Below are 27,072 nucleotides of genomic sequence, written 5' to 3' on the forward strand. Positions count from 1 at the left end.
ATGACCAAGCTGCACAGGTAATGTGGAATCTTATGACACTGCCTCCCTAAAACCCCCAAATCCTACAAAAGTTTGCAGACTGTTTACTTGCAAATTAAGCAAGTTTGTTCAATTTCCATCAAAGAACTCCATAATGCAATGCTTACAAGGGCTCCTGTTCTTTGGCTTTTGACAACAAAGGAGGATTTGAGCCAGGAGTCATACAGCCACACAGCTGGAGTGTGCCATGTTAAACACTTCACCATTCCCTACCAAAGTCAAAGAGGTGTTCATTTAACTTAGGAACATCATGGACCAAACAGGCACCAACAATCATGTTTCACAACTTTAATAGAATATTCTATCTATTCTGTACAAATTGAAAACACCGTATTAAGTTACAAATGTGTAAGGTAAGGCTGGAGCACTCTACATGCCTGGTCACAGTGTTGATACAGCTGCTATTCAACTGCCGCCAGAGGTTGGCAATGGATGCTGAAACTAGAAACGTGTACCTGAAGTGCCGCACAACAACAAAAGGTAGTTTTGAAGACTTCAGAACTTTAAATAAAACAAACTGTGGAATGGACTAGTTTCAGTGTTGCAAGTAAGACACCCAAACTTCAGATTTATTGAACCGATCCATTTCGATAAATTTCCATTTTTGTGAAAGGTCCTTTCATGCTGGACACTAAGCAGTAAGAGTACTGGAAATGTTCTGGTTCTTTGGCTGTAACCCACTTCCATCAACAGCAACAGTTTGGCCTTTGCATTTTGGTCTTCATCCAGAAGAGCTGTCATTTTGATGCAAGTTTGTTTCTTCTGTCTAGACTACTATATTGAGACCAATTCGAATTATTTGTTTTACAAGTGCCCATATTGTATGCAAAAGAGGAAGATCTTTCAAGTATATTAAAAACTATTAAAAAGCACTAATTCTGTCAAAGTACTTACAAACATGAATAAATAAATAGTAAGATGAACAACTAAGTCTCAAATATGACACCCTCTTCAATGAAGTAAAATTACTTCAACTCGACTGGTTGTACTGAGATAATAAATATGACGTTTAAAGCTGCTCAAGCATTAGTTCAATTTGTAGGTTGCAAGAAACATTAAAAAAGGGGGGAGGGAACTAGCAAAAAAGTCATATTGCTCTATCTGTTTCAGCTACCATACATGTAATCCATTTACTTTAGCTTCTCAGCACACATTGCTATTCCACAATTTTCAATGTTTAACAAGAAAATGGATAATCCTCACATGGTAGTCTGGACTATTCCCCTATGCATAGGGCAAAAGGCTCTAAAGGCCTATTGACATACTTCGCTAGTGTACCAACGGCTGTAGAGTGTGCTTTATTTAAACCTCTTATTTCCCAAATGCATTGAAGTTGCCACTGTACATGTTAAGCAATAAAGTTAGTGAAAATCATGCATTTTAAAACAAATTAATTGTAAGCATTGTTAATAAGATTGTGCTGCAGCGTGGAATATCCTGAACTGCAGGCCAGGTATCCAACTATTTGTTACAAGTTGTTCAAATATCACTTCCAAGTGGTATTTCCTTTTTACTGTTGTTTGCATTCAGCAGGTTGGCTGGAATCTTTCTGTGTAATAAAAGGAAAAAGAGAAAATAAACAGTTAAAGATAAAAATGACATTTAAGAACACACTTCAACAAATAACAGAAATTTGCTATGCAGTTTCCAATTAACTAGGTATCATTAGCATGTACTAAAACACTACATGCAAACTCAGGATAGATCGTAGAAGTCCATCAGCAGTCACCATATTTATAGTGTTTCCCCCTTTACCTGGCTGCTTAGTACGACAATTTTTAATCTACTTTCATGTTGTTAACACTCCATCCTGTAGGCCAAGGTTGAAACAAATAAGAAAGCAAACCACCTCCTACACCCTACAACCAGAGGCTCTATTTGACTTTCAGTTCCCATTAAACAATTTTAACAATAAACTGCCACCTCCTCCAACTCTGAGGAGGGAGGAAGGCAAGGAAGTCAGGCTGCTTATTCTGCAGCACGTTTTGAGTTTTTCCTTAGGAGCTTTGCCCTTTTTGCTAAGCTGATAAAAATGTAATTAATGTGTTGATTTCTTGTAGGTTCTGCATCACCACCAGGTAACTATTCAACAATTTAACACTGGGCAAGAAGTCCATATGTTAATCTGACTATGTAAAAGTAGAAACACCTTCATTAGGTAGTAAAACAACTTTCCCTTTGGCAAAAGGAAGTGTATTTGGGAGTGCAAACAAGTACTCAAACAGCTAATTCAGGTTTACACTGCACGTCTTGCTTTTTCTGTTGTAAAACAGCATTCTTAGAAAGTCAGAGAATTTACTCAGTGAATTTTCACTTTTTTTCTCCTCTTACCATTCTTAATATAGTTTATTATAAACAAATAGTAGTCCCTGAATTCCAGTAAAGAGGCATACAGGTACAAAACATGACCCCTCGAATGTCACTGACCACAATGTAAAATGTTTCTTAGTAACTATCCTCAAGAAGAGTTTTATATGTTATAAAAGATACAATCATACAAGAGTTCATTATACAGCAAGTAACCAAGAGCTAAACTTAAGAATTTTGCCTGTAGCAAGGAAGAATAGTTGCAACTAATTTAAACTTCCTTATCATTAACTTTTGCCCTTGATAATCTGCACTAAATCCAGGCTATTTTTCTGTTCTTTACCTAAACTGCTTTCAAGTTAGAGTGGTCACTATTGTTCCTCTTGCAAGGTTGGATTACAGTCAAATGCCGTCTCTTCTGCACAGGTATGTCAGAGACCTCTCAGACTTCTTCCTTCTGGTTTTCCTCACTCAGCACATCTGGCTAACTTCACCTCTGCTCTCTCTAATCTAACTGAGATTCCAATTAACACTAATGTGAATTAACTTTCACAGATCAGGGACTAAATACAGGAAAAGAGGGATACGTTTACATGGAACACATAATTAGTATTCCTGTTCTTAAAAAAAAAGAAAAATGTAACTGCCACTGGTAGTACATTGCATACTATTCTTTTTTATTTAGAGGCAGGCAAAAAGCAGCAGCATTTTATTGAAAGCTTTCTAAAGGTTTGTTTTTCTTACAATTGCTTTATATTTGAACACGGCCACAGAGTAGTGAACAGCATCACTTCCTCTCTCCCTTTCGCTGTGGATAAGAGCCATGATAAAGTAACAAATCTTGTTTAAATTGTACTTAAAATCTTCCCATTTCCCTCCTTCCTATTTACCTCTTATATTTATATCAAGACACAATTAGGTAGACCGCTGCAATCATTTTGGCCAAATTTTAATGATCATCTAAACCCCATGTTATATTTTTTAATAAAGATCACTATCTTCTTTGTGCTTCAATTCTGTACATTTAAATCATACTTATTGCATATCACTCTTTATCCTGTAAAAATGGAGTCAGAGAGATCACAGAGTTCCTTCTTAAGGACCTTTCAGTGTTGATTACTGCTCTCCAACAAAAAAAAAATACAGTTTGAAGGGTTCCCAGATCTGAGTCAGCTGTTGGAGGATTTTGAAACAAATACTATTATGCTATTTCTAGCTTACGGTTGAGGGCATATTTATCTTGACCATATACACAAAATGTTTAGATGGGCCGTTAGTATCAAGACAGTATCTCAGATCCAGATTCCAACATAACCAGTCTCCTCCCACCATTTCGTTCTCCTCAGCACAGCATTGAGCTCCACGCTGCCTTCAGCTTCTCATCAGCCTCATGCAAAGAATCTCACAGCCTGCTCACAAGAGGACAACAGCACAGAAAGACTACACTTCGCTTAAGTTACAGCTGCTCCACTGGGTACGTGCATGTTTAACCCTATCTCTGGCCTCTAATGGCTCGTAAAACCAGGGACCAGACCCCAAGCCGGGAGTGTGATGGAGATCCAACATCCACACTCTCAAGAAGGGGTGTTAAGCTCGAGCCTGCTCTCCTGCGGTGCCCAGAGTATTGGTGACATTTGGACAATCACTACCAATCCACTGATTTGCCTTTAGACAGACGCTGTGCCACTTAGCACCCCAGTCTAGCATGATTTCTATTAATGCTGTATTTCCCTAAATTAACTTCCAAAGATATTTTAGAAAGGTGGTGAAGTGCATTGGCCAGGCAAATAAAGACCAGAGCAACTTTAACTAGCAAAGACAAGGAGGAATTGCATCTTATTTTAAAATAAATTTAGCAGTAAGCACCTGTACTGAAGGTCACTACCAGTGCTACAGAGATGAGAACTCTTCTTGTTCCAAAGACATTATCTATAGTAGCCATGAGAAAAGACTTAAGTTCATTTTAAAATATGTAGAAATGTTTAATCTCTGAAATATTTCATAATATTTATTTATTCTGTGGAAGGAGTTTAAACTCCTCTGGGTCTTGGATTCTACTTTGAGATGAACGAGCTGGATGAGGTGAGACTCCCACATATTTTTTCCTCTCTTGCTAACAAAGATCAACATAAAGCTTTTTGTCACTGCCTCTAATTTACTGCATCACTTGCTCAGAATTAAAAGTGTCACCTAAAATTCGCAGGAACATAGGGGTAAAATGGAGAACAGGTCTGAGATAACACTGTTTTCATGACTTTCCTACACTAAGCCCACCACCTCTATCCAGTTAAAATGGTGTCCTATAAGATGCAGACGTAAGCCCAACATATCCCTGCCATTTATTTTAACAATTTTATTTTTTCCAGACAGATCGTTTTTTACATGAAGTTACCATTGAAGGAAACACTGAATTTCTATTAGTCTTCAATGTTTAAACATATTAGGCAGGATACATTCTCAGGTGATTCAAAGAGCAATCCAGTCTTTATCTCCTTACTTTTTGGGAAACTTCCCATCTACTAAAGCAGCCATGCAGGCACAGGCAGCTAATCAAGATCTCATCTGACTCCCAAACAATTCTGCTGCCAACAGTGGGATCAACACAGGTAGGAGGCACTACAGCTGATGCCCATTCTGGCAGAGAAGGTTAGAAAGTCAGAAAGCCTTTCAGTATTTCAAATGTCTTTAGTGAAATAGTCCTGTTAGGGGTCCTGCAGCTGAACCTTATCTTGCTTCACTTTCTGTTCGATGTTACTGAATGAGTAATAAAAAGGATATCAAATATATACTCAGGTTGTAAACTCAGAGCTAACCAAGTTTAGTAAGCAAGTATTCTCTGCCCATAACTGGTTCTGAAAATAAATGTGCTCCTAATAGGAGCAAACATCCCTCTGCCACTGTAACTTAGTAGACAAAGCACCTTGAAGCACACATGCAATCCCTCTCCACAGCAGCTTTTTCGTTCATGATTCAAACCAACACTCTGTATCACCCTGTCAGCTACTTCTCAATTCAAGCACAGCCTCAGTCATGTGAAACAAGGGAGCTAAAGGAATGGGGTATGCAAGCACACAGACAAGTGTACTAGACAAAAACAAGCTATGTTATCCATTTTGTAGCATCTTCTGAAGCTACTTCAAATCATCTGATTGCTCAGTCTTCCAAAGCCACAACTCATATATAATCTAAGTGCTTTGTGTAAGAGATGATAACAATCTGGTCGTAACTGAACAACTCAAATGTACTTAAAACAGACAGGAGTGAGTGGAAGGAAGGAGGAAAAGTAAACACAACAGAAAGTGTTGACATGTAGCAAGTGTAGGGTAACAATAAAGGAATAGGTAATATGGAAATGACTGAAGAGGAGAAACTGGATTTGAAAGGAAAACAGACCAATTATTTTTTTGTACATGAAAAAGAAAACTATTCTAGGTAAGAAAAAAGGGGGTGGGAAGGCAAAGAGGCAGGGACATGGAGAAACAGGACCAGAAAATAGGATGAACAGAAGAAAGAGTGGAAAACAGGACTGAGGTATGAGTGTTAAAATACAAAAAAGAGAATTCCAAGTTGACTTCAAAAATTGGAGCCAGTGGCTAACAATTTTTAATTGTGAGGAGGGAAGAGAGCTGTGTAACAGACTGTAGCAAGACACCAGACAAGGTGTGTTCTACTCCTGCAGGTGAACAGCCAGTACAGGCATACTGAGGCAGGGTGGCTGGTGCCTCAAACCACATCCCACTGGAAAATCAACACTAAAAACCAACACAAAAACACAGCTCAATTTTGAGTTTAACAAAGGCAAAGAACAGCATTATCTATGCAGAGGGAAGGAGATGGAAAGATTATAGCTTCTCCTAAATAAGCAAAGTAAGAGACACAGCCTAAAATATAGGGGGAGGAAAGAATGGAGGCTATTGCAGGCATTGTTCTCAATGAGGAATGGAAAGAAAGGTGAAAGATGACAGTATTAAACGGAAGGAACCTTTTCATTTAAACAAAGACACAGATGAACAGAACAATACCTGTGCAGAATCATGAAAGACCAAGAAAAGGCTTCTAAGAGTGATTGACTGACTGCCTTTTTCAGGCAGCATACACAGGATGTTGGAAAAGACATACCAAGTAAGCTGATGACTTGTAAGAGTTTAAGAGCAGAGATGTTTAAGAAATAATTTGCAAGTACACTGGAAAGAGCAAAGAGATGCAACATCAAACCAGAAACAAGGACAAAATAAAGTCTGACAAGTCTCAGTATCTTTTATCATATGTATATGAAATACAGTTTGATTGTACAAAGGCAAAGCAGAAGGCAGGAAGACACAGTCATTCCGAAAAATCTACTTTAATTATACAATTTAAAGGCAGTCATTGCTATACCCATTTCTATTTTTTACTAATAAAACCTAAACTCTGACATCACCATTCCCCCATTTCTTTTTCCCATAAAAGGAAAAAATAAAAAACAAAACAAAATCCTAGAAAACAAACCACATTGCATGACTTCAAATGAGACTCTTGGAAGTTAGGTATGAATGGAATTCCACCTTACCTAGAAATGTATGAATGATAAACAGACTTATATTACACCTAAATGGGAAAAAATTGAAAGGAACTGTCAGCATGGATGAAAAGTGAAATGTACAAAATAATACAGGAGGCAACAACCATAACCTTCCAAGATAACCTAAGATTTTTTTCCTACAGAATACGATTCATTTAGAAGGACATTTGATACTTCACAAATATATACATTGACATAGAAACCTGTTTCTCAATTGTCCAGCTTTTTCCCATTACAGGTACACACTGCATCTTGATCCTACCAAGCAGTTGAAATACTTATTTCTGCCACTCCAATCCTGCTTGACTGATCTTTGCACAAGACAGACTTTCTTTAGTATACAGTATCTCTCATTAAAGAAAAACTAACCTGTTTCTTGATGCAGCAACAAAAAGCACATAAAACTACACCAGAAGTCACACATTAGGCTGATGGCAAGACTTTCATCCAAAGATCAAGCAGTTTTGCATGCCTTTCACTTTTTCATCTGTCTTTATAAAAAATTAAAAGCTGATGTTTTAAGAACGAAACGAACCAAACTCTGTCATCACTGTCTCAGCTTCACTAAATATAAGTATAAACTTTACCAGGACTGAAAAAGACCTACCAGAAGGAGCACTGGCCCTCAAGGCTGAATTTTAAGCCAGATATCAAAGTTTCAAATTCAAAGTTGATGACTGACTTTTTTTGATTTCTAACCAAGTACAGATATGTGGAGTCTAACCTGCAGCCATCAGGACAATATTAAAGAACAATTCTAAGGAAACAAAATAAACAAGCAAGTTGAGATTTGTCAGACTAACTCTAAGTTGAAGTTCAGCCAAAGAACATTTGAATATGACCTTTCTAAAGGAAAAACATGTATCAGCATTACACAGAGATGTCATTAAGAAATAAAGGCACACATTTCAGAAATTGTCTTTTTCTTGGTGTAGGTTGGAAGACAAAACCTACATCTTCTCAACTGATGGAAAGATTAAGTTTTCTTTTAAGGGCAATTTGAGTGCTGAAGAAGATGAAAACGTTGCAGTCAGAAGTTAGTGTGGGCTTTGGGTTTTTAAAGTAATTTATCGATCTCTTCACAAACTATTACAACCTTAGTTACACTGCTCATGATTACAGTCTGTGTTATGACTAAGCACACAAAAATCCTTACCTTAGGATCACCCTCTGCATCTTCTTCCTCTTCTCCCTCCTCTTCCCCCTCCAACTCCTATGACAAAATAGAGATAAACTAACAGAAATTAAAACAGGTTAAAAGTGCAGCTTTTTGTAATGGACAAAACATAATTTGCTATTTTTCTTTATCTCTGTTTCCAGAGTGTTTCAGAAGTCAGCATTGGGCTGATTTACAAGAACTCAGCATCTGTAAAATCTTTAAAAGGCAATTTAAAGGTTTCAGCACGGCTTAAGACAACCTTCCTATATAAGCTGCTGCTGCAGATGCCCAGCAATTTTTAAACTTCTCCCTACCGTATTATTTGGAATTTTAATTCTGGTAAAACACATATATGTCTAATTTTGTTCTTTGTTTTGGTCTCCCTCCAAAGAGCCTGTTTATTTGGATCACTGGGGACAGGCTATGTATTCCTATAGAGGATTTTGCAGTATTTTTTCTGTTCTATACACAACTACATCCAAGTAACCTACCACGAGAGACAAATTAAAAATACACATACACTTCCCTGATTACCCAGCTTAAATAATGAACAAAAATGTTTAGTCATTCAACAGCCTAAGCAAAGAGCAAAAAAGAGGCAACATGCTGAAGGCTGCCAGCTCACAGCAGATCACCAGCTTGGCAACTTCTGAGGTACTCCACAATGGTGAACTTGACAACAGTTAGGTATGCACCTCTGACAAATTAGCAAGAACACCACAGTACAACAAAAAATGTAATTCTCTGTAAAACATGTAAGTTCATTTAAGTGTGGTAACATTTAGTGGTTTTGTGCAAAGCCTTTCATAGTATGTTTGTATTCATACAACACTACTGCAAATGGAGCAGAGCTCTTGGTATACTAGAAATTCCAGCCTAAATTAGGCCTTTATCCCAAGTAGTTGCACACTCCCCCTTTTATAAATTTACATTTAGTAAAAATGAGTCTTCAAGCTTATGACAACTAAAAGCTGACAGCTGAATTCAACTACCACCAAAGTAACAGACTGAAGGTTCTTATCATGCAGCACTCAAGAAATAAAGAGCTTTTCTTTGATTTTTGACTCATGTCAGAAAGCAGCTTTCAAAATACTAGGAAAAATCTTGATAAATGTCCTTGCAGAAAGTACTTTTATGAAAAGGGAAAAACAGCCACAGATTTAAGTCAGGAATGCTGAACTCTTGGAAAGAACTATCATGCAGAAAAAGCATTTATGAATTATTTTCTGCTCCATAAAGAACTATTTCTGGTACTGCAATGCATAGCTAATCAGTTATCTATAAAAAAATACTGTGTGCATCTCACCTCCTCTTCACCTTCTTCATCCTCTTCAAACTGAAAAACAAATCCAAGGTTTTATTAGCTCTACTAATATTTGCATGAAAACTTCTGCAGTAATATGTGTAGAATGTTCAAACTGAATATATAGTAACTGAAACCAAGTCCCTTCCCCAGAAGCAGATTAATACTTCATACCAGAGTAATCAGAAAAGGAGGAGAATGTTTTTATCTAAATGACTAATAAACAAAATGCTAAGAGCATACATACATTATCATCATCCTCTATAGCTTCACCAGTGAAGTACAGCACAGCACGAGGGACTATCCTTTCACGGAAGAAGTGTCCAATTTCAAAATCTGCGGCTAAAGTATATTCTGAATCTTCATCCTGTAAGGCAAGTCAGCTTAATTTTTCTACTACAAATATGATGTGCTACACAGAGGCAGACAAAAATATTGTTAAGTTACAGGTTTAAAGAACTGCCATCATCAACCTTCAGGTCACATATACTTTCAGGTTACTTAACTTCTCAACAATAAAATCTAAGGTTTAAATTTGGATTGGCAGAATTGAGATTTATTGTAAAAGTTTCCTACTTTCTATGCTACTGTGTCAAAAGCGAAAAGAACAATATACAGTACTTAATAAAGAACCCTAACAGTCACTGCAGATTGACTTAGTAAAAAGGATGTGGCAAAGAGCAATTGTGCCATTTTTGAAACAACTTACCAATGACTCTCCATCACCAGAAACTGCAAAAATAAAAGACAGCAAATTTAAGAAAAAACAAACCCAACCAACTTACACCAAGCGAAAAAAAAAACCCCAAAATAGCACAAAAACCCCCAACAAAAACCAAAACAGATTTCCCTTTTCTACTCAGGTGCCATGGCACTGTGATCCTATTGCAAAGGTGATCATTTGGCTCAGTCTCTTTAGTTGAAGTATTACCTATGAGGAGATGCCACAGTCTTACCTTTCTTATACAGCCACGTTCAGAGTATGACCTTTAAGTATTTAAAATCCCCATATAACAGCAACATGATTCAAACAAATCTCCCTCTGCTTCTGAAAGCGGCAACAAAACTTAAAGGGTATTTCTGCACCAAACAACCCCCAATTCTGGAAATACTTATAATTTGTTTCTTATCTCCATGTACCTGGGGATTTGCAGTGGTAATTAGATGGGACAGGTAGTTCTTAACAGCCTACATCAGAATGAAGAACCAATGTCCATTTTGTTCAGTACATCTCTGGAATCATGGAATGGTTTGGGTTGGAAGGGACCTTAAAGATCACTTCATTCAAACCCCCTGCTGCCATGCACAGGGACACCTTCAACTAGACCAGGTTGCTCAGAGCCCTGTCCAGCCTGGCCTTGAACACTTCCAGGGATGGGGCATCCACAGCTCCTCTGGGCAATCTGTGCCAGTGCCTCACCACTCTCACAGTTGTCAAGAGTTTCTAAGATCTAATCTAAACCTGCCCTCTTTCAGCCTCAAGCCATTCCTCCTTTTCCTGTCACTACATGCCCTTGCCAAAGTCCCTTACCACTCTTTCCTGTATGACCCCTTTAGTCCACAAAGTAAACTATTTTCTACATCCATGTTCACAAAAGAGCACAATGGGAGATATACCAAGAAAAAAAAGGTTTAGGAACCCATCCAAACTGTTTTAAATATGTGAGTACACATCCAACATTAGGCAGCTAAGAAAATGACGGTTCTGTATGGAGCATTAGGGAACACTAATTAATCACAGAAGAAACTACAGGACTAATTAATCACAGAAGAAACTACAGGAAGTTCTGTCACTTAAGACAAAGGTTTAAATGAAACCGGTATGTTATAACTTGATCGACAATGGAAGAGCTTCTTTTGCATGTTAGAAACCTCAAACTAATGCATGGAGCCATCCTGTGGTAAAACACGTCAACTTCTTTAGAAGATTCTACATGAGACTTTCCATACTAAGGATCCTGTTTACAATGCACACCTACTGGCCAAATTCTACAGAATAACATCAGAACAAAACAAACTGTTTGGATGGGTTGCAGTTTAAAATCTTCCTCTAGTAAGAAGACAGCATGTGATGCAGCAGCATAAATAGTTTGAAGGTTTCAGCTGCATAGATACAAACACACATGAATAAAACAACATATTTTAAGAATCTGAAATTCTTAATTTCCAAGCTTACCCTTTATAGGGCTGAAGAAGTTAAAAAAAGAATCGTTAGGTACTTGTTTAGTAATTGTCCGAACGGTGCCTCGGCCCTTGTGTTTCTGTTTTTTCTTGATTGTTTTAACTGTAACATTTTTTCCTTTCTTCCAGTCAATAGTACACCTAGAGATAACACGTGGAAAAGAGCATTTTACAAAGACAATAAGGAACTGAGCATCAGAGCAGCAACATCAAGGCAAAGATGGCTTATCATTCTCTAGATAAAGCTACTTTTACACACACTGGCAACTGAACCTACTTGTCAAGATGCAAAGTGGACGCATCATGATGCTACAAAGGACACATATGTTGGACACATCTAGTATTTCCCTAAAAGAAAATGCTACACAAGTTTGTCCTCACAGAGTAATCACTGTCCCCACCCCATCCATACCCATTTGACCCAACTACTGGAGTTTGGTAACCAAGGACATGATAAAGCTATTTGAGAAAAAAATCTCAACAGTCAGACCAGCAGGAAACAATATGTTACATCCTTTCACTATAGGTCAAGGCAGTGTCCAGTACCTTAAAAATAAATGCACAAAGAGTGGGCCAGGGAAAGGGCTGTTTTAGCTCTCCAAAGAGCAGTGCTCAGATTGACCGAGCAGCCAAGTACAGCAAGATGGAAAGAGCCAACTTCTCTGTTCTGAACTGCTACCTTACAAACTGACACTATCTCCAGTACAAACATCTTTCCATCCACCTGTAGTTTTATCCAAAACTTCACATGGCAAAGAATGATGGGGAAACATATCTAGTGGAAATAATGGTGTCACACAGTAATCCCCAAGTGCCTCAGAATATATTGTTCCGTACATAAATGGTCAAAGTCAACAGTTTTATACTTAATCTGTGTAACAAGTCACAGAGGTATTTTCTTGCTCTACGTGTACCAGTATCTAACACTTTCATCAAGAAACATCAACCAAAATCAAAGTTTTGACATATCGGCAATTTAGGAAAGCCTTCTGTGTAATACTTAAACAGAAAACATTTTTTTTGTAATTAAATAAAGTTTTCTTCAAAATGGACTAGTCTGTGACTTAAGCACAGCCTTCTCTAAACATGCACGTAGACGTTTTGCCCCACTTCAGGTGAATACTCAACTCAGAAGTCAACATGTAGCACTAAAGGTCAAAAGGTTTGAGATTGTCAGGATGCCTTTAAGAAAAAAAATGTATGTACTCAGCATTTCTTAAGTGTTAGTTAAAAAAAAATGAAACAAACAAAAAGCCCAAACCCCAAAAAGCCCCACGAAAACATATCCTTGAAAGGGTAAAAAACCAAAACCAAACCCCAAAAAACCAGCAAAGCAGCTAAGAAAAATAAGGTAAAACCCCCCTTTTTCATTTATGTCAGTTCTGCTCTGGTGTGGCACTGAAAATTCAGTTACAGAGCAGATATCACTGATGGGAAGAAAGTGCAAGGTTAGACAAAATAATCTTTCACCCAGAAAAACTCTAATGTGGTGTCCAACTCAATAGACTTCCAGAACAACCATAAGAATTCACCATTCCACAGTTTGTTTCTGAACATATTTTGCAAAAAAATAAAAAATAAAATTAAAAATTGCTGCATTAGCCACAACTGCCAGAACCAAACTGTTTCGCCAGTACACTCCTGCCTCAAAACAGGCTGAAAGAACCAATGATACATATGATCAATTCCTGCTGGAATAAAAACTGCTGAGGAGATGACAAGAATCCAAGAGAGTCTAAGGCTACTCATCAGACTAAGGAGGGGAGGTGGTCTGTGAAACGTAATGACTGAAATTAATTTACCTAGTTACCTGCAAATAAAAGGTTCGATACCTCGATTAGTGAACTGTTACATTTGAAGGGCGAATGATTTAAAATATACACTATGCTAAAACGTATCTACATCGAGGCATCTGTTACTTGTACATGCTGAGACTGACATCATCATCATCATCATCCCTACAAATATTCCCAGTTTGAAAGTCAGTAACAATTTTATCTTCATTGATCATTATCACAGTAAGCAAAAAAATTTGCACTACTACTTTAGAAACTTTTTTGAAATTTAGTTTTTCTTACCCCTCACAATCAACTATTTCAGGTCCTTCAAATGAAAAGGGATCTGTCTTGTCTGGCTCCGACTTCATCTTGTATGTTTTTGTCAGGACTGAATTAGAAAAGTAGTCATTGGGCCCAAAGTGGAACTCTAATGAAAAAGACTGGAAGAAATTTCCATTATAATTATATGTTACCACTAATTTCTATCACCAAAATAGCACATCAGTGTAATTATCATGGATCAAACTCTGAATACAGGAAAAAATGAGAATTTGATGGCAATCACAGCTTTCAAACTACAGCAGAAGCAGGAAATTTAAGAATGTCAATGAATTCTGAATGTGCAAGCCAGAACAACCATGGCTAACATTCAAATTCTAAGCAAGTAATTACATTTCATTCACCTTTACATATAGAACTGCTGGCTTGGAAGGAACTTTAGAAATAAGTACTTTGAGAAAAGTATTTGTTTCATTTTCTATTAAGTCATTCATCATCCTTGCACTAGGGATGATGTTACCCTGAAGTCATTCTGACATCAGAACAGCACTATGTGGTTCTGTTACTCTCCCAGCTCTGATCAATGTCATGACTTAAAGAGATGGAAACAAACTATTTCCGATTACAACAAAATTTAGATTGCCAGAGTTTATTTAAACCACATGCTCCACCAGGAACCTGAAGGGGTTCTCCCACTTGATAGGAGAAAATCTTGCGAAAGAATACTGACTCAAAACTGAATCCTACAATCACACAACATCTTAACCGGGTACAGCCTGAAGCAGGTGTAACTGTCACAAACACTAGCCTTGAATATACTTCCCCAGGCAGTCTTCAGAGTCGGGCCAGAAAATGGTCTGTTGTCACCAAGTCTGCCTTGCCATTCTCTTTCTCGAGGCCATCCATGTGCTGAGGGACAAATAACCCTGGTGACAACAGCCTGTTCAGCAAACGTATTTATCCCTCGCTCATCTCACAAAGGTCCCTTAATCTTTTTAAGATCCCATGAATTGCCTCACATGACTGAAATCTGCAAAGACAGTGGTCAAGGAACGATGGAGATTTATTTAGTGGCCACAGCAGCCTTCCAAAGCCCTGTGCTCACTGTTTAAGGAAAGGAAGCCACTGGGACCCAGAGTATGCTGGAATATGTGTGTTGGCCTCACATTGCCTATTACAGCTTTACTTGCATTTTAAAGCAATTCAAGACAGCTGTATGGTTTGGAGGCTTCTTCAGCTAAGGGTAATCTCTCTCTGGCAAATATGCCCAGAGGAAGAGTTACAAACTTAGCTTATCCACTACCAGTGACGAACACTGATACCCAAATAATCCCATAAACCATCACTGGGGCTATAAATAGGCAAGCAGTGGCAGTACTTAGCACACAGGATCCCAAGGGCTAGCAAGACAGTATCTGCAGGGGCCAGATTCCAGCATTTCATTGTATACCTGCTAATTAGGAGACAAGAAGCTTCAAGTTTCACATACTATTTAAAGTATTGTAACAACCTTCCCAGTAGTCTTTATTTGGACATCTTTGGTGTTTTTATCTGCTATGTTCTCATGAAGTTCACACAAAGAGAACTTATTCACATGATTATAAATAAGTAAAAGCAAATAGTACAGAAAACGCTTATGCTTCATGCAGATAAAAGTTGCTACCTACAGGCTGTAACAAAATGAACTTGGAAACACTTTAACTGCAGCCAGGTAAATTCACTTTTGCAGTGCTGTAACTACAGTTAATCACCTTGGGTCAACAGTAACTCTGAAAACTCCCAGCTATCATGTATTTCTTTTAGCAGCAAAATGTAACCCCCAACAGAATTAGTGTATTTGTTACACACTGATTATATCAAGTTTTTACACTACAAAGCAGCCACTGCTGCACCCATTTTACACAGCAAGAGAATTTCAGACAAGAGTCACACACAACTGGAGGGCAGGCTTCACTCAAGCTGTGAGCAATGTTTGTCTCCAAAAACAGAAGGGATATGGAATTTGTCAGCCTTCCATTATTGGATTTAATGTAGCACTGGAATGGAACCTCTTTGCAGAATGTGCTGTCAAAAGGTTACGAACAGTGCAAGACGAGATAAATCTACTGACGTTTTAAGAGCAATTCTTCAACACAGAAGTGATGTAGGTAAAAACAACTGTTACCAAATCATCCAAATGCCACCAAATAGACAAGCTTCAAGATAAAAACAGCCAACTTCTTAGAATACCCTACTTTGTGCTTAAGTAACTGATTTTCTTGATAAAACTTGTATTCCCTCCTTTAGCCCTAGCAGTACTTAGAAATGTGATTCTCAGTATTTCTCTGCCTGTACTACTTTCTTGCCTATTACCACCTCAAGTGTTTAAGGACTGAAAAAAACAAAAAAAACCCTTTGCTTCAACTGATATTAACATTTAAAAGCTATTCTGAGAAAGTCCTTCCATCTTTCTTATGTGACTCTTCAATTAAGCTTTTCTTGCATTTATTTTGGACATTGTCAAGACGATAAATCCATAAGGCAAAACAAAACATATAAAACATAAGGAAAAAGTCACAATGATAAAATGTAAAGAAAGGATGGGTAGGCTGTGATTCCATCCTCCTCCTTGCCTCCCTCTCAGAAGGAATTTAAGGAGTAAGTATGGTCTGAATTAATTAAATCAGCAACAGAACAATTTTTCAACAAACAGTATCTTTTCTGTACACTGAACTTCAACAAGAAAGTAATTTAAAAAAAAAAGAAGTAAAGTTTTACTTCAAAAAATACTCACTGGGTACACTTTTAAAAGATGATCTAATATATTTTCTAACCTTTTCAATAGCATAGTATTCATCATCAGTTTTGATTAGTATCATCAGGTCACTGTATTGGATATTTTATGAAAAGAAATGCAAGCAGCACCCAGAATTTTTCCCACAATTCATTTTCAAAACAAAAGCAGACACATAACTTTATTACTTAGAGCAGATATACCAGAATGTGAGAGAGAAAAAGAAAGCAAAAACTAGACAAAACTGAGCCAGAATTTTAATCTAGAAATTACAACCATGTCAGAGTTGTTCAGGCTAAGAATAAAAGACTAAAGGGTCAGAAAGCTGAAGGTAAATCTTTAAAAGGCAAAGCATGAAAATATTAGCTTAGAAAGAAACCTCACACACACACTGCAGCCAAAGAGTTGAATGAAAATTTTGAAATGCTGTTCACTTCACTAGTACAATCTAGTACAATGAGAAACGCAGAAAACTCACCATAGGCTGTCCAGGTTCAGAAAACTTCACTTTAATATCCTGCAGATGTTTCAAGATTGGTTCATCATATTCCTAAACGGAAGAAAACCAAAGCCCTATTCAGCAGGCAATATTGGGAAGAACCTCCTCATCTTAAGAAAAAACCAAACCTTTTAACTATTCAACAATTTCAACTAAAGAAAAGATCTGGATCTGAAATTCTTAATCGTAGTTGCAAATCCCATGTGCCAAATTCTCAATCATTAGGCCTTGTCTTCAGTAAAAAAGGTGCCACAATGCCAGGCTGCAGGAGTACTACTGATAATACAGAACCTTCATTCAGGATTTATTGCCTGCAAGATTCACAGGAGGACATGCCCTAACAGCATAAAAGCAATTAATGTAACTCTGTGTAAAACTACATAAGCTTTTTAACATTAATTCAACTAATCCATGGGTATTCTTATAATATCCTTGCAAAAATAATCCTTTATGGGCTAAATTAACAATGCTTGTCCATCATTAGCCTTTGAAGCATCTTCAGGAATTCTGAAGGCTCAAAGGTTTGCACACACATTCCGCAAGGATTGAATATTAGTGGGAAAAGTAGCAATTCATTTAACACAACAGAAGTTATTAATTTCAGAGGAGAAACTTACTTGTACTAATTCACTTAGCATATCTACATTCCTAAAGATAGTAAACCAGAAGTCTGGAATTCCTTTCACATTTGTCTCTTCTGCTTTTTCTTCTATTACCATTGCATTTTTCATGTCTCCCTGGGAAACAAATATAGAAACACTCGAGAAACGAAATTGTGACTTCTTAGTATATTTAATAAACAGAGGTAGACATATAAAACAATTGGCATCTCTGAAACTGTCTTTAAGGAACACTTGAAATGTACATTTTTTCCTCCATCAATGAAGAGATACAAGGTTTACTTACACAACTGAGCATGTACACACTTAATTCAGATTTATTTTCAACTCATTTGAAATTCTTCTATGTAAAGACTAAATAGACTGACAGCTTCACTGACTCAACAAACAGAAATAATTAAAACATTTCTGTCTTCCTATGAACAGACAAAAATGTAAATACATTTTTATTTTTCTACTAATATAATTTGTCAAACTCCATGGGCCATTTACAGTGTTTCAACTAAAAATATAAAATTTAACTTCACCCTCTGAAATACTGTTTTAGCTTCCTAATTTTTGGAGAATACTTGGTAATGTTGCTTTCCATGGTTGTTTTTCATTATTACACTGATTCAAATTATTATTTTGTGATACAAGAGCCCCTACACACAACTTAGTCATTTCTCCATCCCAAAAATCCCAGGAAATGCACAGTCTGAATTAGTTGTATTGCACCTTTCCTTTTACACCACTAGATAGCAGCAGATACATAAGATCTTCTTGACAGCAGCTACCTGGGTTAGGACTAGTCAAGAATAGAAAACTGCAGTTTACTTTCCATCTAGACACGTTTCTGATCTTGTAATTGTGCAGATTATGGCCTGTCAGTGCCACATTTACATAAAGACTAACACCCATTTTTTGCTTATGCACACAAAGTACTGTGCGTGTCATGCTAAATCTTTGGAGATCAGTAAAAACAAAGAACAATTTGCTTTGTACACAGAACAGTACCCAAAGAAAACGGAATAAAATCAGGCCAAGAAAAAAATGCAAATAAACCCCATGACAGAATGGCAAACACAGCTTTCTAAGTAGGTCATTTCTCTGAGAAAAAGCCAGCCGTGAGCAGACACCTGCAAAAATGATGACAGGAAAGTAACAGGCAGCTTAAGTAGCCCTCCTAAATCGAGATAGCTCCTACTCAAGACAAGTAGGAATCCACTAACCAGCACACATTTCATTAGGTCCAATCCCATTTCATGATTCTGTGACATGTGTCTAACCTGTATTTATGAAAATTAAAGCTATTTATGTCCCCCAAAATAATGGGAACAGGCAGACAAACAACCAGCCTTCTATTATCCTGGGGTATCATGTAGCACTGGAATGGAACCCATTACCAGGAAGATGCTGGTAACAGGTTACGAACAGTGCCAACAAAGGCAACTTTTCAATTCACTCAGGTTACAAATCTGACAAAAGGCTGAACTAATAGTTTAGAAGCTTTCATTGGACATAGCAATGTATTCATCACAGGAACACATTACTGATAAAAGAGATGAGCCTCTCAAAGGAAAGAACAGAAACTAACTCTGACAATCAAACATAGCAGTAGTTCATCACTCAGCTTGTACTCACAGCCAGTTTTTCTTCTTCCTCATTTTCACTGTGCCATTCTGACTCTGCATCTGTGGGTTCAGCCTCTCCATTAATAAACTCTCTTCTCTATGTTAGAAAAATCAAGAATGCAATTGAAGATGTAAACATATATGCAACCAGAACTGACCAGAACATGAAACAGAAGTTGTATATTTAGTTTTCTCACCTTATCAAAAAGGGGTTGATAGAGTGCTGCATATTTTCTCTCTAAATCATGTACTTCTTCATAGAATTTAGCTTCTATATGGGCACATTTCACCTGGAGCTTTTTCAAGGCATCAATTCTTCTTATCACTGCTTTTGGAAAACTAAAACCCAAGCAGTTATTTAAGGTTAAAAGTTAATGCTGCAAGCATTATTTAACATATCACTGTGAAATAGGCTGCTAATAACTAAGTGCAATTTTTAAATAAAAGGCTCATGTCAAATATATGTTTCTTCAAAACCTATTTCAAAAAGTTCAAAGAATCCTCTCCTACCCAAGTTGTTCTCAAAGGTGTTGTCTTCTGTTCCATTCCCTGGGGCCACCACCCTCCCCGTGTAGTTCAGAGATCTGAAATTAATACCTTTGTTTGCACCTAAACTTTGAGACTAAATTTGTGTTGATCCATCTATGAAAAATAAGAACTGTGCATTTTACAGGGGAAAGTTTTGATTCACGGGTCATACTCAGAAAGCACATACTGCCCATCTGCACTTTTATGTTATTAAACATTTAGCTACAGTCATGTGAGAAGAACATATTTTTTAAAAGAGAGACCTACAACCAGCTATTGTCAGAGAAGAAATAAAAGTATAAATATTTACTAAATGCAATAATTAAATCCACTTTACAGTTACTATAAAATTAAGTTTCAAACTAGGGATTTACAGGTCCTGAACTTTCCACTCCATCACGGACAGCAATGGAACAGAAATTGTCAATGTAGCACATGCCTTGCCAAAATAAGGGTCACAGAAGGAAATAAAAGATGAGAGGGGAGTTACTTTTGTTCAAAGCAATAATAGCCAAGGTAAATACTGAACCTGACAAAATTTTGTCAGCAGTTTTACGTAAGCAAACTAAAACTTGACTTCTCCTTCCAGAAGTAGGCCATTATGAATCATGGTTTAAGTCAACCATTTTTCTTAGTGAATCATTTGTTCTAATTTCCTACCTTAATTCTTCAGTAATAACATTCTATTATGCTTTCAGTCTTTCAAGAATTTTATTACACCCAATACTTACGTTTCAATGTAACTTGAAGGAGTAAGTGTTGTGTTGTCAATACGTTCCTGTAGAGCTGCCAGGACCTGTGGATTTTGCATCACTTGGTCTGCCAGTTTTTCTACAAAGACAGAAAACATCTTTCAAACAAATGTGCATATATTTATAGTGGTTTTGTTATACTGTGTCCTACAGCAATCACAGTAAAAACAGTCTGTATTTTCAGATCCCAGATAACAACATTAGTTAACTAATAACACGAAAACATTTCAGGATCAGATTTCAGAAATATAAGTATCTTGAATAATGATTAAAAATGCATCCTTCTCTTTGCAAATCTATTAGTTGCTTTTACAAGTAGCACCAAGCAAATTTCCTATTTTCCCCTTATGTTAGAAAGTTCAAAACAGGAGTTTCTCTATCCTTCCTTTATATCAGCTGTATCTTAAAAACCACATAAAAATTTGCAAGAGGAGAACCACTGAATTACACTTCCAAGGCATTTGCTTTTCAGTCAGACTTACCCCTGAAAAAACTGACTCCTTTGTGCACTGTACAATAAATAAGCATAGCACTATGACTTTGACAACTACTGATTTTTTTAACATGAAAATAATTTTACAATCTGTAAGACTTTTTACAGGAGGTCACATTTAAAATGTTCTGGTCAGGAGTTAAAAATCCTTACTAATAACCATGCAGGCTGTCATGGTGGAAAGACATTTTCTTTTCACAACTTTCCATTCTTTCTCACTGCTTTTTTCCCAGACATTAAAAAAACAATAAATTGCATAGCACACACTAACACTATGAAGCTTTTATATGGTTTGTGTGTTGCTTTGTTTTTCTTGTTTATTTGGGGGTGTGCTGTTTTTTCTCAATCCAACTCAACTGTAAGAATCACTCAATGGTGTCTCTATCAGATCATATGTGATTTCCAATTCCCAGTCACAAAGGCTTCCTAAAGAGCATTCAGTGATCACTGATGGGAAAAGTGTTTCACTGTAACTTATATATTGAGTATCTGAAGTAACAGTGGACCTGTAGTGTTTCCAAATACAGAAGTATTAATTTATCTGATCAAACCTTCCAAACAGAGAACAAAAACTTCCAAGAGGACATATTACGAAGATGCATTTTCCAACAAACAAGACAGTGAAGAACTAGCATACATACTGCTCATTTTAATAATTACACTGACAAAGATCACATGTTGTTACAAGCTAGTTCTATATAGACCTTATTGAGAGTCTTAGACTGGGTTTTCTGCAGTGCTAAAAGCCTATTCCTGGTCACGACATGTACAAAAATACTTGCACTGTTACAAAAATATAGCCTTTATTCTGCTTTTGGCTGCAATGAACATGGAAAATACCAGAAAGTGAACAGTTATCCTCAAAACCTTTGCTTTGTGAACACATCTGTAGTTTTGACTGGAAAGGTTTTGGAACTGTAGGTACACAAGGCAGTACCTTATTCCACTTCTGTATTGTTACCTACTGCTGTGTTTCTTACCTTTTTTGTTGCTTGCATTTTTAGCAGCCTCCAGAGAATCCGACGCAGTATCTTCCGTTTTACTATAAGAATTCAAAATATAACATATTAAAAAGGCATCACATTACAAAAGTGAGCTATTCTGAATTTTCATTTTATCACAGGACATGTCTTATAAAGAAGCATGCCAAAAAAAGATACATATTTATGTCTTTAAGCTTGTGAAAACTTAAAGGTCTGGACATGAAACTAGATCTCCTAAGATGAACAGGATGCAAAGGCAAGGCAAGGCAAAAAACCAAACAAACCAACCTCAAAAAACCCAAACCAAAAACCTTTGACAGATAAACTAATCTCATTTTATTAGGTGAATGGCTGGTTATTCATCTGCACAGGAAAATATTATTACTCACAAACAAAAACACAAGATACTTTTAGGCCAAGAGATGAAGAAAAACATGAGAAAGAACACAGGTAAGAAAGGAAGATAAACAAGAGATAAAAGCTGTTTCAAGGTTCTGTAACAAGCTGTTTTGACTTATAATAAAAGCATTCACTTGTGCTCTCAGAGATGTCCCTGTCTCCTCATCTCCCTGCCCCAGTGTCTTCCATCACACTTCCTGTGCTGGAGGAATGTGGGAGGGGGTCCAGCACAAGTCAACAGCCAGCGAGCACCCCCTGTGCTCCCTGCCAATTTACAGATTATAAAATGCAGATGGGATATTGCTGAAATTAACCCTAACTCAAGACACAAAATGGGAAGAGATCATATATGCAAATGGGTTTTGTTATTAGTTTATTATTAGTTGCTGGACAGAGCAGCTTATCCAGCTTACTCTGGTGCACTGCAAGCCTCAACAGACCAGCAGCACGTATGGATTTGCAGCTGCTCCATAACACTGTTACTTATTCAAAAAGTACTATACAAACTAGTAAATAAATGGTGCCTTTTGCAAGCTTAAATCACACAGATTAGAGAAACACTGAGGATCAGTGTCCCCCCCTTCTGTTCTTCAGAGCATTTAAATACGAACCCTGCAAACACTAAATCAAGACAACAAAGGTTAATCCAAGAGAAGAGTAATGTGGTATCTGATACACGACAATCCCGGCCTCTCCTGTATCAAATGAGCACTTTGTCCTTGCTCTAAGTAGAAAGAGTCCAGTTAGAGAAAATATTAACACTATTCTTGTCCAAGTTTGGTAATCCACTCTTCACAGGTTAAAAAGAACCAACCAACTCTCTCACAGAGACCAGGTATCTCTCAAGAAAACAGTCCAACATACCTGTTATCTGCCATCTGTGTGTCTGTATCCACCTGCAAGTTGAAAAACAGTGTTTAAAAATACTTTCATAGCAATTTGTTTACCTCAACAGAAGGTCATTGTCTAAAACATCAATACAAATTGGTTTTGCTAAGAACTTCACCATGCCTAATTCCTTACAGTAAACATCTACCACAGTGCCCAATGCAAACTGGAACTTGCTCAGGTTTTAAACAGTCTGTTAAGTGGTTTAAGCCTCCTAAAACTTATTTTTTCTCTTAAATACTCCACGTACTAATACATTTCTACTCAATGATGTATCTCCTGTCTGAAGACAAGTGCCACAGTTTCCTAGATTAGCTCTGCATTCTATTAAACAAAAATAAGCTGAAGGCAAATATATTATTTTCTAATTCCTTGACAGTATCATAGTAAATAATGAATTTTTAATCTCTGCCTATACTATATTAGCGTAGTTGAGATGAAAACAATGAAAGCTCAAATGAATTAACTACAACAACTTCCAAATGACTTTTTTATCACGAAAAACACCTTTCACTTGTTTGCCTATTTTTGTGAAAAGCTGCTTCTGCTGCTCTACAGTGAGCCTAAAACTGCTGCTACATAGAGAAGAAAAACACCGAAGGGAAGGGGTTTCGGCAGCAGCTACAAGGGCACAATCCCCTATGTAAAGATTTCCCTTGAATTTTTTTTATCAGGAGTGAGAAAATGAAGAAAGATAGAATTTGAAATCTTGAAATGACTGGAACCAAGTTTAGCACAGCTACTCCAACCCCCAATATCTAAATTAGCTCTCTGAGAAACCAGAGGGAGACAGATTGTCTATATTTGTTTGCTGTTCTTTCTTTACTGAGGTGAAATATCCAAGCCTGTACATCTATTTTATTAATACTGCTTTTTTTCTTTACCCTCAATCTAAACAGCTAATCACAAATTCAAGTAATCACCACCTACCATACAGAAGAGTAGGTGATATTTTCCACTACCAAGCTTTCAAGAAAGCAGCTGTTAGTCTGCAAGTCAAATTCAGAACAAAAAGGAGCTTCAGTCACTCGTGAGAGTTGACAGGTTTGATTTCTTAGGTCCTACAAAGGCCAAGCAAGCTGATCTTAGGCCCAGCTTTCAATCCAGGGCTACCAGAGAATCACCTCAGTGCTAATGCCAACTTGAGCAGCATCCAGAGATTGCACACACTCTCCCATCTGGAAAATGCCAAATCCTGCTCTAAGCTGGAAAAGCAACACCTTCAGGACTGCTTTAAACAGAGCTGAAAAGCTCCGTTCACTTACAAAAGCACTAAGAGAGTACTTCAGATTATTCCACAGGAAGTTGTTTAACATCTACCAAATAAGCCTCTGAGCCCACCCCACAGGTTACACCCAGAAACAAAAGGTGTTTCACTCAGGCAGACTTACTTGCAAACACTTCCTCTTGCCTCAAACACAACAAGTGCCACTGCCAGTAACCAACTGCTAAGGGCAAACCAGAAGATTTTTACTGTCTTACAGCTGAAGATATAAAGGAGCATAAATGAGTCTTCACTTTCACAGCACACAGAATGAAGGGGAAAAAAAGATACAGCTGAAAAGGTAAGACAGAGAAAAGTGACCTAACAGAGTTCAGCCAACAAGTTCTATAATCCCAGTCACTATGTGAGATGGCAACAGTAAGCAAGTGAAAATGCAGACTTGTGTTACTTAAAAATTACCCTGGAAGACTTATTGCTTCCAACCTCGGCCCAGTGACAGGGCTAATGGAAAAGCAAATTCTTCTGCTCCACTGTTAGTGCTGCACTTCCTGCAAGGAACTACTTCTCAACCCTGCTGAGGGATGACAAAATCCTAATTCATGTTTGGAAACATGGAATAAAGGTACCCATAGCTTCAATAATGTTAAAACACCAGTTGAACTAATCTCCACTGGAACAGAGAAGAATTGGGCATGTTCTGACAAAAGCTTCACGCAAGTAACAGTAACAACAAAAAAAGGAAAAACAGAAAGACACCATTCCCTGGTGGAAATACATACTTCAAGTCTTGTTTCACTCTCTAGAGTTGTGCCTTTTGCAACTGGAAAGTAAAAAGAAGTATATAAATAAATAATTAGAAGTAACTTTCTTCGAAAACAGCTTGTGATTCCCAGTTTCATTCCAGCTGTTTTACAATGACTCCACTGCCAGAGTTACCAAGAAAACTGATGGCAGGGGAGGGGAGAGAAGGGTAATTTTAGAGAGACAAAGTGCACGTCTGGCTGCAAAGGCACAGTACAAAAGCACTGAGCCTTCATATTCATCATCTTCATTACTTTCCAAGCAAGTGAGCTCAGTTTACAGCCAATGAAGACGTCAAAAAGGTACGAGAACCCCAAGGAAATAACAGTGGAAAGGCTCGTTATTATCACCGCCACTACCAATAAGAGGCCAAATTAGTATCTCATTTTCTCTGCTTTCAAATGACTCTTACTAACATGAAGTCTGGGGGAAGAGGGACCAGATCAACCCTTTGTCCCACAAAGCACAGGCTGCTGCAACTGGTTTGGCACAAACATCACCCACCATTAGTCACTGAAAATTGCAAGAAACCGTGAACTCGTTGCACACCAGGACAGGAAACGTCCATTACAAGGACAACTGATATCCTGAAGGACACAAATTTAAAGGAAACGTCTGTACATTGGCAAGACACACTAATAAACAGGAATGTCTACAGATATATCTCCTCTGCTAGGAAATCCTATGCCTTGTTACACAAACCTTCCAAACACAGCTCAAACACAAGGCAGGAAACCGAAGGGCTCCTGCCCTCACAGGAAGGTTCCTGCCCACAGCTGTTGCTGTTTTTAATAACTGTAACCAATCAGAAGGGAAAGTTGTGACTTCCGCATTAGAGCCACTGGGATGCAACCCCGTGGGAAGCCACAAACACAACAGTCTGTTACTTTCTGTAGGGAAAATCAGAAAGGATCCTGAGAAAAATAGTCAAGTGGAAGGAACACATTAACCTGTTCCACAAGCCCCAAACGTCAGCAATATTTGGGCTCCACATGGAAGTTTTCTTGAGGGAATGCTATTTGGTTTAGAGATGACGTTATAAAAATTCGCCTCGTGATTCTGATTTCACCCATAACTCACACTCTCTCTTCTCTAACTTTGTGTTTTGAAGCCTCCTGAGCAGATATTACAGGAACGGCGTGCGGTAAATCCTACGAGCGTTGGTACTACGTGTAGCGAACAACCGTAACGGCAGTGAAAATTTTGAACAGGCCCTCACTGGGGAGACAAGAAACTCGAAATGGAAATTCAGGCCCCGAACTCTCCCACCACGCTGTGGGAACACAAGACTGTGGATGAGGTCAATCGAAGGCGTTACGGCCCAGCCGAGCGGCCAAGAGCCCGACTCAACCCCAGCACGGCGGCGTGCGAGTGTCAGGGTCACGGCTCGCCACAAACAGCCGCCTTCCCCTGCCGCCCTTTTCCTCCCCGCTACCTCGGGAGGGCGGGGACAGGGCGGGCGCGGTGCCAGCTCAGCGCTGCCATACATGCGGCCGGAACCGCTGCGTTCCCCTCCGCCAGGCTCAGGGCAGCGCGGGCCTCACTTTCCTCAGCCCAAACTCCTCGAACAAACCTTAAAATGGTGCCTGTCCTGGCCTGACCCGACCTGCCCAGGCCATCCGTCCCCCTCCCCCACCGGGAGGCTCCGGCCGCCGCCGCCGCGCTCCGCCCCGACACGGGCCCTGGCGGCCGCCTCAGCCTCGCGTGGTAGTGACTGGCTCGGCCCGCGCTGTGCCCGCCAAGGGCCCGTGGCGCGGGGCCCGTGGCGGTGCCGCCCGCCCTCACCTGCCCGCGCCCCTCACGCCGCAGAGGCCGCAGCGCCGCCGCGCTCCTCGCAGCCTTCTCACTCAGGCAGCGCCGCCGCCAACAAGCTCGTGTCCCATTGGTCGCG

At 38.4% G+C, this 27,072-nt stretch overlaps 1 protein-coding gene and 2 non-coding genes across 12 annotated transcripts; all 3 read right to left on the reverse strand.

Annotated features, from left to right (window-relative positions):
• Positions 1–312: 312 nt before the first annotated feature.
• On the reverse strand, positions 313–27,072 carry NAP1L4 (nucleosome assembly protein 1 like 4). 10 transcript variants are annotated; one of them, XR_011698093.1, is made up of 18 exons: positions 26,967–27,057; positions 25,160–25,200; positions 24,086–24,144; positions 23,132–23,163; positions 21,866–21,927; positions 20,372–20,471; positions 19,310–19,451; positions 19,123–19,209; positions 17,497–17,616; positions 16,859–16,930; positions 13,629–13,768; positions 11,546–11,691; positions 10,079–10,101; positions 9,617–9,736; positions 9,373–9,402; positions 8,064–8,141; positions 6,896–6,933; positions 313–1,588 (listed from the first exon to the last, which is right to left on the reverse strand). XR_011698093.1 is itself a non-coding variant. In XM_071558820.1 (18 exons), exons 3-17 carry the CDS (start codon positions 24,086–24,088, stop codon positions 6,928–6,930), a joined length of 1,140 nt encoding a protein of 379 aa, XP_071414921.1. In that variant the 5' UTR covers positions 24,089–24,144; positions 25,160–25,200; positions 26,967–27,057; the 3' UTR covers positions 313–1,588; positions 6,896–6,927. The 10 variants fall into 10 exon arrangements, 8 of the variants coding, with proteins under 8 accessions (XP_071414921.1, XP_071414917.1, XP_071414919.1 ...); XM_071558820.1 differs by having other exon boundaries at positions 8,064–8,120; XM_071558816.1 differs by lacking the exon at positions 6,896–6,933 and having other exon boundaries at positions 8,064–8,120.
• On the reverse strand, positions 15,578–15,697 carry LOC139673778 (small nucleolar RNA SNORA54). Its single transcript, XR_011698203.1, has one exon. It is a non-coding gene; the product is annotated as a small nucleolar RNA SNORA54 (small nucleolar RNA).
• Positions 18,793–18,920, reverse strand: LOC139673777 (small nucleolar RNA SNORA54). The gene has a single exon (XR_011698202.1). It is a non-coding gene; the product is annotated as a small nucleolar RNA SNORA54 (small nucleolar RNA).

This window comes from Pithys albifrons, chromosome 6 (genome assembly GCF_047495875.1).
Source record: "Pithys albifrons albifrons isolate INPA30051 chromosome 6, PitAlb_v1, whole genome shotgun sequence".
NCBI lineage: Eukaryota > Metazoa > Chordata > Aves > Passeriformes > Thamnophilidae > Pithys > Pithys albifrons.

Coding starts and splice junctions, on each gene's coding strand:
- NAP1L4 (XM_071558816.1), bottom strand. Junction 13,769..16,858: donor CTGAACCTGGACAGCCTATG/GTGAGTTTTCTG, acceptor AATTTCTTCCAG/TCTTTTTCATTAGAGTTCCA. Junction 10,102..11,545: donor CTTCTTCAGCCCTATAAAGG/GTAAGCTTGGAA, acceptor TTATTTTTGCAG/TTTCTGGTGATGGAGAGTCA.